Source organism: Entelurus aequoreus, linkage group LG12 (assembly GCF_033978785.1).
Source record: "Entelurus aequoreus isolate RoL-2023_Sb linkage group LG12, RoL_Eaeq_v1.1, whole genome shotgun sequence".
Classification (NCBI taxonomy): domain Eukaryota; kingdom Metazoa; phylum Chordata; class Actinopteri; order Syngnathiformes; family Syngnathidae; genus Entelurus; species Entelurus aequoreus.
Genome location: NC_084742.1, coordinates 13,950,204 through 13,966,087, shown reverse-complemented (window position 1 = coordinate 13,966,087; position 15,884 = coordinate 13,950,204). Strand labels below are relative to the sequence as shown.

The window sequence follows — 15,884 nt, the reverse complement described above, 5'->3', positions numbered from 1 at the left end:
CTACTCCCTCTCGCCGACAAGACTCTTCAAAGTTAAATATTAATTTATACATTTTAATCGTCATTTATACTTATTTAGCCTTCTCTATAACATTTTGTTTTGTGTTCATATTTTGGGTCTCTGGAATGTATTAATTGGATTTATATCATTTCTAATGGAGAAAAATGCTTCAATTTTGCCAGATTGCGGTCTTCATCAGACCTTTTGGAGAAGATTACTATCAAAAACCGAGGTAACACTGTTCCTCCAACTCCATTAATCCCTCATTTATCGCTGCTAATTTTTTTTCCGGGCTTACCGGTAGTAAATTAATTTCAACGAGGTAGGAATTATTCATTATAAATCAAAACTGTCATAGCTAGAGCATTAAAAACTCTTTACCACTTTCTAAATGCAGGGTTTCCCCTTAATGTATTTGATTTTGCCGGTGTGCCACAGCAACATATTAGCCGCCACACCTTTTTTTTTGGTTGGAAACAAAATAAAGTAATTTAACATGTTATGTCGGCCGACGCTCTTTTTATCTTTTATTGCCAATTGTATACTAGTATTTCCTCTGTGTACACATGTCCATCTCCGTGTTTCACTTCAAGACACACAAGACTTCCTCATTCTCCACCGACACGGTGGGTTCACAGACCATGGGAAGAACGACAATCATGACACACAAGCATACACATTAAGACCAGCAGGTACTTACAGTATTAATGGATAACTATATAGTTTTCTTTTTTGTGATCTCTTAAAAAATGTGGCTTTGCTTTTCGTCACGGACATGGCACGATAGAAGTAAAGAGTCTCTAAACACGAGTACAGTCTATAATAACACCAGAAATAGATGTTAGATTTCTTGCCAGTGCTTTTTAATAAAGTAAGAGTGACTAAAATGATTGGAGAAATCTCGAGAAAATAAATAAATAAATAAAAGTACATTGTACAATAAGCAGCAAACATTAAAAAAATAGAGCAAAACGATATTATGTAAGAAAATATATATGTTAATAATATAATTATTAACAGCTTTGTTTTGAATGTATGTATACCTTTCTATTGTCTTTTCAAAGAAAATATATGCATCATAGCAAAACAATGTTTTGCTGTCCACCGCCACAGGTATCTTGGAAATCTAGGGGAAACCCAATGTGTTGTTAAAGACAATGAGATCCCTCTAAACATGAAATAACACCCAAATAGTCACCTTTACACTTTTAATGCAATGTGGTAGTGAGTGGCCACGATACTGAACAGTGCGCTCTGATTGGTTTGGTTTTGTCTACTGGCCAATACCACCGTAGTATTGATATCTTTACTTCATTTAGCCATTGTTATGCTTTAAATACTCCATGTAGGGAAAAATACTTCGAAATTGTTTTTGGTTTTTTATGTGCTAGAGTTAAATGCAATGTGGCGAGGGACAACTGTATCGAATGTTGACAGAGGGCCCATTGCTAGAACCCGAAGGTGAAGCGAAGGAGAAATCAGGGCACACTGGGTGTAGATAAGTAAAGGATCCTATTCATGAAAAATGGCTTTTTATTGGCGTAATAAAAGTAATATGTGTCCTTTAGACTCTTTTTCCGAACAAAAGAAGACTATACTGCCTCATACATAGGTATCTCACCTTTGTAAAAAAAAAAAAAAAAGCAGGCTTTGCTACACATCTTAAAATAAATCTCGGCCAAATATCTGTCAGTCAGTTACAAATGTAAAAGCAGTCATGTTGATCATTTTGTTTTTCTTCAGAGAACAGTCCAACCGAGCATGATGTTGCTGTTAAAATGTTAGCACTGTACAACCTCCATCCATTTTCTACCGCTTGTCCCTTTTGGGGTTGCGGGGATGCTGGAGCCTATCTAGGCATGGCAGCAAATAAACTAAGTTTCTTACAAGTAACATTATCACTGGAAGACTAGAGGATGATGACTAGCTAAACATGCGACCCTACACCCCGTAAGAGGATACAATAAGCCTTGCTAATCGCTAAGCTTGAATGTAAAAAGGGATGGACGGATCGATTAAAATATCGACAGTAACAATATCAAGTATAGTATCAGAATATAGTATGATCACAAAATAATTTTTTGTCTTTTTTGCTATTGCTTACCAACTCAGGAAATAAGTCCATGGACACAAAAGAACTTTGATGCAAAAACCAAATGATTTAAATTACAGCCAATAATAGTTTTTGCTTATATTAGTAGCCAAATTAGGAGATTTTGCAACCATTAAACTATGTGTTGAGCTGGAGTTTAGTATAAACACTTTTGAACTGTCTAAATTTTAGCATAAAGGTTAGATTTCTTCTCTTCTTTTCTTTCACTTCGAATACATTGTTGTGGAACATTCAAAACATGAACAAACCTTCCTTTCTCCATGAGGTTTGATGCTCGGGAACCCAGAAAAGTGGCACCATCTCAGGACGCAATCCCTCCCTAGGTCGAGAACAGACAAGAGTTTATGGTGACTGTTATGCAGTCCCTTCAGGATTACACAGGCTTTTTTGTGATTGTGGCGGCCTAAAATGCCAGAATTGGTTGCAGCTTTTAAAGAAAGTTGCGACAAAAATTGCAGTGTTTTAAGGCTTATTTTATTCAATAATATTGAATCAACTCGTAATTTTATGAGCAAAAATCTACCCTATTATGCAAAATAAACTTTTTTTTACCTGTTGGCACCTGTTTTTGTGGATTTTGGATCCCCATAAGTTAAAAAAATGTGATACCTTGGAGGCATTGCGGAGATATTTATAAAACAACATTTCTTTTCTTCATACTTCCTCCACACGAGTCGTTTGGAATTTAAGTAGCTAGTGACGTATTTGATGCTAGTAACGTCAGCGAATATCTCCATATATGGTAAAGCTTTACCCGAAGTGCTTTGGGCGAGTCCGCCGTTATTGTCCTACGCTGTAGTCAGTAAGTTTCTTATTTTTCTCTATCCTGTAGTTGTGTGGCACACTGGCTCGTACATGCACATATATTCTCCGCTGTTCCCATTTGTAAAGCAAAGTAGCGTATTGTTCAAACTTATATGTCTGTGCGCTCCATATTGATGCGCTAAAAACTACAACATGGCTAACAGCGAGAAGAGACTTCCCTTCAACAGCGACTTCACAGAAGATGCTGTTAAACTGGAGGCACGTAAATATATACATATATATATATACATATATATATGGTCGAGGTTTCTGTTGTTTTTCCATTATACAGTGCTCAATACCAGGGTAGAGCGGGATATACGTTAGGTCAGGAAAAAACACAGAGGCTCATCCCCTGAAGAGCAGAGAAACCTGCAAAACAGGCTTGTCGGGATGAAATATCCTCTGTGTTTTTTCCTGACCTAATATATATATATATATATATATATATATACCTTCTCAGTGGCCTAGTGGTTAGAGTGTCTGCCCTGAGATCGTGAGTTCAAACCCCGGCCGAGTCATACCAAAGACTATAAAAATGGGACCCATTACCTCCCTGCTTGGCACTCAGCATCAAGGGTTGTAATTGGGGGTTAAATCACCAAAAATGATTCCCGGGCGCTGCCACCGCTGCTGCCCACTGCTCCCCTCACCTCCCAGGGTGAGAACAAGGGGATGGGTCAAATGAATTATGATTACAGAAAGAGACACCACCAAAGGCTCCCTTTCGGTCCGTTGTCTGCTCTGTCGTCCAAGTTGCAGACATTCTCCATGTTTATCTAAGCATAGGACAAAGCTGAGAAACCGCAGCAGAATCTGCAGGGATTGGTTGAATTTGTGTGAATTGGCGAGGTCGCGACATCCCAAATTCCCGCAGGGATTTATAATGGCACTATTTGAACTGTAGATTTCAAAGTTACAGCCGTGGCATGTTTCGATGTCAAAAACCCAGGAAATAAGGTTCTGATTTTTCTCAAGTCATAATAACTCCAGCCACCAGATGGTGTCTGTCGCCTGCAACGTCAAGATGGCTATTATTCTGTTGCAAGGCAATCCCTTTTCTCATAGCTTAACCTAATAAGAGCGACTCATCCGCATGCTGGATGGATTGTTAACATTGATTTGACATACAAAAAGATTTGAAAACTGCACATAATAAATAAATAAGCTTGGTAATTGGCCCTAGTGTGTGAATGTGAGTGTGAATGTTGTCTGTCTATCTGTGTTGGCCCTGCGATGAAGTGGCGACTTGTCCAGGGTGTACCCCGCCTTCCGCCCGATTGTAGCTGAGATAGGCTCCAGCGCCCCCCGTGACCCCGAAGGGAATAAGCGGTAGAAAATGGATGGATGGATGGATGGGTAAGTGACTGTGAAGTTGATGTGGATTCTGTTAGTTCAAAGCAGCAGCATCAATCTGTTGCCCCCATGTGGTGGTGAGGCACATTGCCTCCATTCTCTTACACACGCACGCGCACGAACGCACGCACACACGCACACACGTCTGCCGTCAAAACCAATTGCTTTGAGGCTCATTACCCACAATCCAGCGGCTGGTTGCTGCGGGTGTGATGTGGGATTTGAGATGTGTTAAAAAAAAAAAAGCACCCTGAGAGTAATTTTTCCATCTGCTTAGCTTGCAGAAGATATTCACATAATAAAAGAGCATATGCAACCAAACTTGAGCTCCCTCCTCACCAGATAATACCTAAAAGCAGATGTTTTATGGATTTGCGCGACTTGTGCAAATAATAAGATTTTTCACTTCCTTTCTGACAGTAACCTGACATTTACAGTCCGTCTCCTTACACGTTATCACTGCACTTCCTTAAAGAGATTCCGTAGCACATGTGCCCCAACGAGGGCTTGCGTCCAGCACATGGCCACACGGCAGCGACAGAAGGTGGCGTCTGGCTGCTGTCTGTGAGTTTATTAGAAGACTCAGTGTGTCGGTGCCAAGGATAGGTCCCAGAATATCCCTGTTTGCTAATGCTCGGGCCTGAGGAGAGTCCCTGTAGGAGCATGTGCATGCCGTTTAAGAGTATTTCTTTGCACAAATACACACAAGTGTGTTTGTGTGTCGGGTTGTTTTATGATATTTGCTGCAAACTTTGGCTTGCATGCTAATAATAAAACTGTTAGATTTAGTTACAGACTCATCATGATCATATAGACCTGTTATAAAGAAGACTGTCCATAACATGATGGTTCGAAGTGCATATTATACGCTACAGAGGACTTGCGTTTGAATATGATTGTAACGAACAAAACTATTTATTGTAAAACTGAATTCAAACAAAACAAATGTAGCCTTGAGTACATTAGTATGGCAGTTATCATAGCGCTATGACCAAAAACACAGCACATATCCTCCTGAGAGCCAGCATCCTCCAGTAGACATTTGTGTTTTGTACGACAGGGCTATTGGATTTCCAAAATGTGTAACTCTGACTAAAGACATAAATGTCCACTGCAGAAGACGAAATTGCAGAGTTTGATGTATTCTCATAAGTCTTCCCACAATCCATAGATCCGTAGGTCAGTGAGGTTGACAATCCACAGCATGTTTTCCTTGCCTGTCGCCATTGAGCACAATTTTTTCTGGGAAAAGTGTTGACATAAGATGATTTTAGCCTTGACAATGTTAGAATTTTGACTGATCTGTTTTTGTCTCTGATGATTTACAATTGGTAGTCTCCAGTCATAGTATTTCAATGAATTTGGTCTATGAGATTCCCCCACTCCTATCCTGAGTGGAGATAATGTTTTGAACATGTGTGAGATCACATATCCACAATCTTCAAAGAGACGACGACCGGGTCTGGTATGCAAGTGGAAGAAAGTGCGACCAATGCATAGCAGCCGCAACGCCCCGGCGTGCTTTGACAGCGTGATGGACGTCCGCCCCGGCAAATGGGGGAGGCATTTGGATTGTAAAAACAACCCCAACCCCCTGTTCAATTGTGCTTTTTAAATGGATGTGGTATAAAAAAAAATTCCAGGCAAAGCCACGTGAAATCAATTGCTACCTTCAATGTTGTAGAATACTTTTCTGGACAACTTTTGTCATGTTTTACAACTTTTTCTAACATACCAAGGTGATATGAATCATAGAGATGTTTACAAAAGGTGACACCTGTTGTCATTTTTGCACACTTCCATCTATACCATCTTTTCAATTCCCTACTCCTCCTTCTGCTCAGTCGCCATCCTCCTCTTCTCCTCCTCCTTCTTCTGTTTCTTCATCTCCCCCAGTCTGCCTCTCTTTCTCCTCCCCCTGTCTGTTTCTTTTTCCCCTCTTCTTGTGTTTCTCTCCTGAGACGTCCTCTTTTTTTGAACACTACGACCAACTGGCCCTCCACCCCACGCAGACAGTACGTCGTGAGAGGAGCACAGGTAAGCCCTGATGAAAGGATGGATGGATAGAGTTGGTTTGTTCTTGAGATTGGTATGTGTTTTGCGGGTGTGAGCTTTTAGCACATCTGCATGGGGACTGGTTCTGCAACAAAAAGAAGCAATGCATGAAAGAAAATTAGTAAGAAGGTGTTGTAGTTTTGCAGTCTTACACTTTTCTTAGGATACACAACACTGTAGTCAGCATTGTTAGGATTTGTATCGCTCCAACCTTTTTTTGTGTTTAAGCGTTCAAGGATTCTTTGCACATCTGTGTTGCGTTATCGCAGCAGGAGATTATAGATGAATGGGTGTTGAGGGTTCGACTTGAACTCTTGACCGATTGTGTGATCCTCCGTGGAGTGGGTGTGGTACTACCGCAAGAGCTTGGTCTGGTTCTTGCTCTAATATCTCGTTTCCCACTTCTCTGTCCCTCTGCAGAAGCCATGTTTCCTCTTCGTGTACACCTGTTGGCAGTGCTTGTCAGCCTGGCGCTGTGCCAGTATGAGGACTACGACTACATGCCCATGACCATGCTGGGACCTTCCACTTCCAACTGCAACCGCGAGTGTGAATGTCCCATCAACTTTCCCACTGCCATGTACTGTGACAGCCGCAAGCTCAAGTTTGTCCCAGACGTCCCGTCAGGTATCAAGTATCTCTACCTCCAGAACAACCAAATCGACGAGATCAAGGCTGGCGTGTTTGACAACGTCACCGCTGAGCTGCGCTGGCTAGTGCTGGACAACAACCAGATCACCAACGGAAAGATTGCATCAGGTACGATCGACAAACTGACCGCATTGGAGAAACTCTTCTTCAGCCACAACCAGCTCACAGAGCCGGTTGTCCCTCCTTCCAAGGCCCTGGATGAGCTGAAGCTAACACACAACAGGTTGAGCAAGTTCCCCTCCGGGCTGCTGAACGACAAAGAGAACCTGACCTCCATCAACGTGCAGCACAACCAGCTCACATCCGACGCCATCGCCGGAGCGTTTAAAGGGTGCAAGAGGCTGCTGTCCCTCGATGCGAGCTACAACAAGCTAAAGAAATTGCCAGCCAGCGTGCCAGGTTCTCTGGAAATTCTCTACGTTGACAACAACGACATTGACAGCATCACATCGGGATACATGAACAAGCTGACGGCTCTGAAGTACCTGAGGGTCTCCCACAACAAGCTGGTGGACTCCGGCATCCCTGCCGGAGTATTCAACGTGACGTCTCTGTTGGAGCTAGACCTGTCCTTCAATAAGCTGCAGTCCATCCCTGAGATCAACGAGCAGCTGGAGCAACTTTACCTGCAGGCCAATGAGATCAGCAGTGAGTGGGAATCCCTCTAGGTTGATTTGGTTGTTTATGTTTAGCTTTTCACAGCTCACTTTAATGTTTTCTTCAATTGTCTCCTCAGAGTTTGAGCTGTCAAGCTTCTGCAAGTACGTCAGCCCTGTCAACTATTCCCATCTGAAGCACCTGCGCCTGGATGCCAACAACCTCACGCACCACAGCATGCCTTCTGAAACTTCCAACTGCCTTCGTGTGGCCTCTGAAATCATGTTCGAATAAGGACATTGCCCTTCTTTAACTGTCTTTCTCCTCCGTTTATGGACTCACTTGTTGAAAAAGGTCTCTCAACAAATCAGATAGTTCCAAAAAGTAGAAGTATCAAATTCAATACAATGCCAATATCCTAATGATACAGCATGTAAAGAGAGAGCATGATATGTTGTTTCCTTTTACGTTAATGTTTTCTGCCAAACAGCTCAGCTTGCTAACCAGCTTACAACAAATTGTAAGATCTCATTAAGTAGCACGAGCTGGTTAGCAACTTGGTCTACAACGGCATAAACATGTCGGAATTTTGATTAATAAAAACACACACTTCAAACATTCCAACTTGACATGCTAGTGTGTCAAACAGAGACAAGGAGTAAACAACAAAGTTAGCACCTCCAACGTCTCGGCCGTAGTTTTAATTTGTCGTCTGTCTTGTATGTTCCGTGTATAGCATATATAGTGTAATGTTTAAATAAGCCAATTGCTGTGCAAAGGGCCAGCAAGTGTATAATTCATGAATACATTGTAAAATAACTTTTCACTATATTGACTTAATTCTTGAAATTGCTTCTCATAGAAAGTTAGCTTACTTGTCAAGCTAAACGGTCACGTACGTGTTTGTTTTTGTATACTTTCCATTACTTGCATGAATTCAATGGTATTATTCTGTAATAATAAACTACAGCTTTTGCATTTCTGGCGCTTCCATTGTTGTTTAACACGTTTTAACACAAGCGATCAACTTGTTATAGAAACATCATATTGTTTGGATCATTTCTTGCCTTTGAATCTCATGAACTTACTGTGAGGAATCCCAACTCAGTTGAATAAACATTGTTTCCTATACATTTGTATGGCGCCTTTTGATATAATGAGTGTGTGACACATGAAAAAACTGTGACAAACACCAAAATTAATTATGTCTGACTTGAATGAATAGTTAAATTGAGAAAAAGTCAAATGGCTAGCATAGTTCATTGCTAACTTGAAACTTGGTCATTGTTAGCTTGCTAAGACTGCTGTATTAACACCCACCTCGACACAAAATACTCCATAGATACTATAAAAACACTTTTTGATTGGGTACATTGAAGATGACGTTATTTGTTTAAAACAAAAGAAGAACAGGCCGGTGTGTGCTTGCTAACACGGCTAGCCACTAACTTTAGCATGCAAAGTCCTAGTTTCATAAGTCTTCGGTGTTAGTAATGTTGTTTAGAGTGTTGTTAAACTCACTTTTATTGGGTGTTTTCAAGTTTATACTCACACCTTAAAAGCTAACTGGCTAACAATCTGCATGATAGCTTACTTGACACCACTTGTGGCGAACTGCAAAATTGTTGCTGTTTTTCTTGGCTTGTCATACAACACCATTCATGCAGTTTCACATTGCAGTATACAATACATTTGAGACCATTTTGTCTTCAATCCGAGAATTGTCTCCTAAATTTGCGGTTTTGACTCGAGGCCTTTTTTTTCGTATTGTGGTTGAAGGACAATGTAGAGAGCGCTAAGTGGTAACATTTTTTGGCGTGGTTTTGGCTTCATTTTCCAGCAAGAGCAACATGACACAAATTATACAATGAGAGAAAGCTGGGGTGGACACAAGGAATGGAAAGGAGCTTATTGGGTGACAATATCAAAAATATTTTCTTACACTTCTTCACAATTATTTCCATATGTGGCAGTGGCACCATGCATAAAGTTTGCATATGTCTGTCTATAGGCTACAGACAATTCTAAGCATTTTAATCATTATATCCATATTTCTACTAGTGCCAGACCTAACCTCAATATGTTCTGATATGTACCACATGTGCAGCAACCGAAAACTATATGTGTAAGTATATGCGGCAACCATAGCTTTTATTTAAATAGCTTAAATAGCAAAAAATTTTCAAGGTAGGTGTTTGTTATGAAAAACAAAACATTTAAATTTACTGTCACCCAATACGAGGGTCATTTAGAATGTATTTTTAGTAGTGCTCTCAAACTAAGAATTTTTTTAATCAGATTAATCACACTTGAATTTTGACTTATCGTGATTAATCGCAGTTGCAACAAAAGCGTTGCTTCACTTAACAGGGAAACTTTTGTTGACAACAACATTGTTGACATCCACTCCTTGTTGTCAATGCACGAGTAGCATTTTTGCTGTAAGCTGCCTTAAAGCATATTTTGCTTTTAAATGATTTTTTAGCAACCCGTGTCGCCTTTCAGGTAATCATTCTTGGTAAAGATAAAGGAGCAATTGCACTCTAAATAAACTGAGCAATTAGTCTGTGTTTATACATTATCAATGCAATATATTTTTGTGATTAATCGCATGCGTTAACTTTGACAGCCCTAATTATTAGTCTACTTCCATGTGTCTTCTTTTACTGACATCCTATTTTTGTCATGACCTGTAGCATAGGTCATGCCTTGTTTTGTTTTTTTGGGCGTTTTCCTATGTTTGGTTTTTAGTTTCTGTCCAGCGCTCTTATTTTCTAGTTTCCATTATGTATGTATGTCATTATGTGACCCAAACGCGACGATTTTGAGACAATTCATTACATCATAGAGGATCAAAAGATGATAATAAAGTATAATTCCACCTTGTTTTGAAACATTCAATAATTTTTGGGGTTTTTTACAAAAAAAATCAGTAAAATGCACACCTGGTAAGTATGTTCTGATAAGGTCTGAGGGGTGAAAAGCACTTTAATGCACTTTGACCCTAAAGCAAGTCCAGATGAGGAGAGAAAAATATTGCTGTTTCCGCACAATCGTCCACCCTACTGCACGACACATGGTGAACTTCAAATAGTAGCCGAAAAGTGCAGACCATTGGAAGAAAACCCATCGACGGATCGCAGGAAATGATGGGGTTTTTTTTGCAACGTGTAAATAATGCAAGGGTAGCAGTTTTGCCATTATGTACAGTATTTGTACGATTCATTTTACCCACGGTACATCAATAATTTCCAAAACCCCACAATGTACGATAGTTTGACATTGATCAACACTTGGCTACAAGCAAACACAAACAGGATATATCTTACCTACAGCCAGGTTGGGGCAATGTTCTGCTTATTTAGATTTTAACCAATACTAATACCAAATTGGTACTTGAAAACGATGTTGGTACTTTAACTGTACTTAAAAAATGGAAAACATGCTTACTTTTGTAAATAATCTTTTAATTCTTATGGAATTTTGTGACATTAATTTTAAATAGACTAATTACTTCAATTATATGAATTAAATGATAACTAAGTAATGCATCCAAAAATAGGAAATGCAATCCACCACAAATTGTCATAATTATAGCAGACATACAGAAAAGATTACAATCCGATAATTTGAAGCTTCTGGTATGATAATTGGTCATTTCCCATCTGTTAACACTGGTGGGTAGATCTTAACTCTTGTAAATCTTGTTAAAAGTGTCCTAGGACAGTTCTAGGTCTTGTGTCATTGTGTGTCCTATTTGCAATTGTTTTTATTTGACGCACCTCTCCCAGATTACACTCACAAAATGGCAAACGTGCACGGAAGCTCTTAAAGGATTTATCGCTGCTGTCTTTACACAAATTAGCAGGGATTATCTTGTTGCATTGCATCGCTGGAGAGGAGTGCTGATGCCTCCCAATGTCGTAGATGACACAATTGGCCAAATGAGACTGCATTATAATCCCCTTAGACAAAGCTAACGGGATCATTAAGGTCAATTTTAGGTAAATGAAATGAAAAAACAACCAGTTTAGATTTGTTACAAATGACAGGACTGTCTAAGATAGCTGCATCAAAGGTGCTGAGGCTCATTCATTGATGGAATTAGCGCAAAGAGTGGCAGTGACCTTCTTGGGATTTGCTGGTTCATAAGAGATCAAGTGCAAAGAGGGGAAGGAAGTAAGACTTGTAGACATATGGACGCAAGCAGACTACAAGCGGGTATAAAGTTGCCTTAGCCTCGTTCTAAGTGGGACACTAGTCTCGCAAAGGGCTTAGCGCGTGATTCCACACCTTGGGACATCTGATTAGCTTGAAAAAAGAAAAAAAAACGACAGTACAAATAGAAGGAGGTGAGCGGTTTGGTCCATGACGACTTGCAGGAGGGAGGAAACTTCTTGTGACAAAAGCTAAGGTAGGAAAACTTACAGATGAGATTTGACCCATTTAAAAAACAGGTGTTTTGTCTTTGAAGACTGTCTGTCCACACCACAGAGGAAAGGTCCAATTCGTTCCACAGCGCATTGAAAAACAAAAGCCAGATGTCTTCTGCTCAAGAGCAATATATGGACAAAGAGGATAGCAAAACTGACCTCATCATTTTCCTAGCTTCTGTTGTGTTGGTCTACATTTATTTCCAATTATTCCTAGCAGATGTTTATCTTTGCTAGTAGAACCTGAGTGGAAATGGAAACCTCAGTCTAGTTCCTAAGAAATCACAATTTAGTTTATGGCGGCCATGATTGACCCAGAAAAAGTCTGCAATTTGTGTCATGGCCTTACCAGGCGTATTGATTGTTCACATGATGTATTTCTTTCTATCATAGGAATGTTCAGCAACATGGTACCGCTCCTCTGCATTGTGTTCCTACTGGTCCTTTCGGTCCTTAGCCAGGACATGCCCTACGACCAATTAATGGCCCAAATCCAAGCTTGTCCCCAAGAGTGCCGCTGCCCTCCTAACTTCCCACAGGCGGTCTACTGCGACAACAAAGGCCTGAAGAGCATCCCCCAAATCCCTCCCTTCACCTGGTACCTCTACCTCCAGAATAATCAAATTCAGGTCATCTCCGCTAACGCCCTTCGCAACGCCACTCAGCTGCGTTGGGTCAACTTGAGTCGCAACAAGATTGGAAGCGAGGGAGTGGAAAAGGGTACCCTTGATGCAATGTCCCGTCTGGAGCACCTCTACATGGACGACAACCTTTTGTCCTGGGTGCCATTTCCTCTTCCAGCCAGTCTGGAGCATTTAAGTCTCTCCCGCAACCGGATCTCTAAGATCCCTGACGGAGTCTTCTTGGGTCTGGATAAGCTGACTCTATTAGACCTCCAGGGGAATAAGCTGATGGATGATGCCGTGACTGAGGTGAGCCTCAAGGGTCTTAGCAACCTGGTCCAGATCAACCTCGCCAAGAACCAGCTCAGCAACATGCCTTTGGGCCTGCCACCCACCACCACGCAGCTCTTCCTGGATGGCAACAACATTGACAAGATCCCTGCTGATTACTTTAAAGGTTTGCCCAAGGTGGCGTTCCTCCGGCTCAACCACAACAAGCTTGGCAGCAGCGGCGTTTCTCAGAATGCCTTCAACATTTCCAGCCTTTTGGACCTGCAGTTGTCCCACAACCTGCTGACGGAGGTGCCCCTGATCTCCTCGGGCCTTGAACAACTTTACCTGGACCACAACAACATCAAGAGTAAGTCCCCTAAAATGCTCTCCATTTAAGAATTTGAAGGATGAGTCTAATTGTTTTTCATTTCAGGCGTTAGCGGCGCAAACGTCTGCCCCATTGGCATTGACACCATGGACGCCGATGACATTGCTCCACGGCTGCGCTATCTACGACTGGACGGCAACAACATTGAACCGCCCATTCCCAGGGACATCATTCTGTGCTTTCGTCTTCTGAGGTCCATTGTCATCTAGAATTTTTGTAGACAAATCACATTTTCTACCGCTAATTCCAATTCAATGGACCCCTAGTTGTGCCTTATATGCAGTAGTAGCTCATCAGAGGGAGTACTACCCCTTCCAGCAAGTATTTTATTTTCTCTGCTCAAGGGACACTGCTATATACATCAGAGTAGTGACCAGTATGTTTTTACTATACACTGAACACACAGCCTTTATGGTCTTCATTCCACTTGGGAAGGCCCTACAGGTGCTCGATCAAGTTCAAGTCCAAGGAAGGCACCTGATCATCTTGGAGCTGTGTTTGGGCTCTTTATCATGTTGGAAGACTGCCATGCAATGCAGTTTCTGCTTCAGAATGTCTCAGTACATGTTTCTCTTCTATGAACCTCAGGCCGTCCACAGCACTCATGCAGCCCCAAACCATGCTGCTTCCTCTACCACCATGCAATTATGTTCTTACTCATTTGTGTTGCCAGATATTTAGACAATAATGGCTGTGTGTAGACTTCTAAGGTATGTTTCCCTTCTATGAACTTCAGCTCTCCAGTGCCGACAGCAATTGTGCAGCCCCTAAACCATGCTGCTGGAAGACTGCCATCCGATGCAGTTTCTACTTCAGAATGTCTCAGTACATGTTTCCCTTCTATGAACCGTAGCTGGCCAGTGTCCACAGCACTCATGCAGCCCCACATCATTGCTGGATATTTAGACGATAACAGCTGTGTGTTGACTTTGAAGGTACGTTTTTCTCAATGAACTGGACCAACTCCAGTGTTAGCAGCACTCATGCAACCCCAGGTAATGTTGCTACCACCGGCACAATGTGTGACAATTGACATTAGGAAATGATCTTGTAACTCACTTGTGTTGCCAGATGTTTAGACAATAATAGCTTTGTCTTGTCTCATTTTCAGTGGATATTAAACTTATACAAGCTGTACACTGACTATTTTAAAGTACACTGTACCTTGACAAGGTATGCTGTCTTGTTGAACTCACTTTTGTGAGATACTGTAAATTTAAAATGTAGTTAATAAAACAATATGGATTGTTTTCTATTGTTTAAAAAACGAGTCCAGTACTTTTCTACAGTATGTGCAACTATCTGCTATTAGTGATTTATTTTATATATATCAACTTTCCAGGTAATGTCTATGGCCAAAATGTCAATATGCTGTCTACAGATTTAATAAGAGTACTGAAAATAAAGATGTGAAGACCCTCCAAGCTAGAACATTGCCCAAAAGTTAAAGTTAAATTTAAAGTACCAATGATTGTGTCAGAAGGTCAAAAGTTTCTCTTTGATCGTGATTGGCCGACACCTGTGCTCAGACCGGCTGCTTTGAAGCGAGGGCCTTCCTCCCAAACGGGGGACTTCCTCTCAGTTCCATGCTAACAGGGGCTCCGACAGAGGTCCCATTGTGTGCACGGGCCCCCGCATCACACACACTCACACTCACACAAGCATGTATATGCACATGAAATGCCAACTTCAGGAAGTAAAATATTTTAAGTCTGATTCAAAAACAGTCCTAGAAAAATAAGGGATAGTTTTATAAGATGCTGGGGGAGCGCTCTTGTTCTTTGTGTCTGATGTCTGAGCAATGTGCTGGGGACTGGTTGGGTGGGTGCCCCCAACCCACACCACCCCTTCCTCTCCCGTTTGCCAGAGTGACCAAAAGCAACCTGCTCTGGTCCAATCAGCCTCAGTGCCTACCTTCACACGTAAGCGGCACTCAGGTCCGTCTGTCTGGTCAGACCTACACATGCACCCGTGGCGGACACACTCTCGGACACGCACGCCCGCTATAGGCCCCCTACAGCCCCCGCCCTCGTCTTGAGGCCATCTCTGCGCGTCCCCATCGCCATTGGCCAAGACGCCAAGCCCTCAGCATCTCCATCGCAGCTGAAGGGAGCATTGGGGAAGGTCGGATACACAGGTAAGCTGCTCTTTAGAGGGACGTGGGGCAGGTGACTCCTGGGTTTGGGGTGCTACAGGTGAAGGGGTCATTTGTCTTGATGGTCTGGGTGGTGCTTTCAGGACTTATCCTGGATCTCATTTCTTTGCATTTTGGGATTCCTAAAAATATATATTTATAATATCTCAAAAAATGGCTACATTTTTATTAAGTTCTTTAAGGGAAGTTATTTTTTGGAGATGCAGTGTGACGATTGGGATGCACTGGATGGTGTATTTCTGACCTATAAGATGGATCTTTTTGGATAGATCCATCCTGGCTGTACTTTCCTTGCATTTTTCCGTCGCGTCCTGTAGTCAAAGCTACTCCCAACATAATGTGGCTCTCTCTTAAAATGGCTATGGTCTCAATGAGGTTCTTTATAGAAACTTTTGAATGTAGACAGCTCGGACTCATCTCTCTTAAGGGGGGATTG

The 15,884-nt window shown here is 41.6% G+C and overlaps 3 protein-coding genes and 1 long non-coding RNA gene across 5 annotated transcripts in view; 3 read left to right on the top strand and 1 right to left on the bottom strand.

Moving 5' to 3' along the window:
* Positions 1-3,606: 3,606 nt before the first annotated feature.
* Positions 3,607-15,884, bottom strand: part of LOC133661556 (uncharacterized) — a 28,101-nt gene continuing 15,823 nt past the window's right edge. The window contains exon 3 of the long non-coding RNA XR_009827954.1: positions 3,607-6,413. This is a non-coding gene — a long non-coding RNA (uncharacterized LOC133661556). The remainder of the gene's footprint in view (positions 6,414-15,884) is intronic.
* Positions 6,016-8,558, top strand: lum (lumican). Of its 2 annotated transcripts, none has more exons than XM_062064826.1 (3): positions 6,016-6,310; positions 6,749-7,627; positions 7,716-8,558. In XM_062064826.1, the coding sequence occupies exons 1-3, from the start codon at positions 6,031-6,033 to the stop codon at positions 7,868-7,870; spliced, it is 1,314 nt and encodes a 437-aa protein (XP_061920810.1). In that variant the 5' UTR covers positions 6,016-6,030; the 3' UTR covers positions 7,871-8,558. The 2 variants fall into 2 exon arrangements, with proteins under 2 accessions (XP_061920810.1, XP_061920811.1); XM_062064827.1 differs by having other exon boundaries at positions 6,296-6,362.
* On the top strand, positions 11,824-14,543 carry kera (keratocan). Its single transcript, XM_062066821.1, has 3 exons — positions 11,824-11,990; positions 12,403-13,272; positions 13,339-14,543. Exons 2-3 carry the CDS (start codon positions 12,405-12,407, stop codon positions 13,500-13,502), a joined length of 1,032 nt encoding a protein of 343 aa, XP_061922805.1. The 5' UTR covers positions 11,824-11,990; positions 12,403-12,404; the 3' UTR covers positions 13,503-14,543.
* The window catches only part of epyc (epiphycan), a 21,777-nt gene continuing 21,090 nt past the window's right edge, over positions 15,198-15,884 (top strand). The window contains exon 1 of the mRNA XM_062064824.1: positions 15,198-15,430. The gene's annotated coding sequence lies outside the window, so the exon portion shown is untranslated. The remainder of the gene's footprint in view (positions 15,431-15,884) is intronic.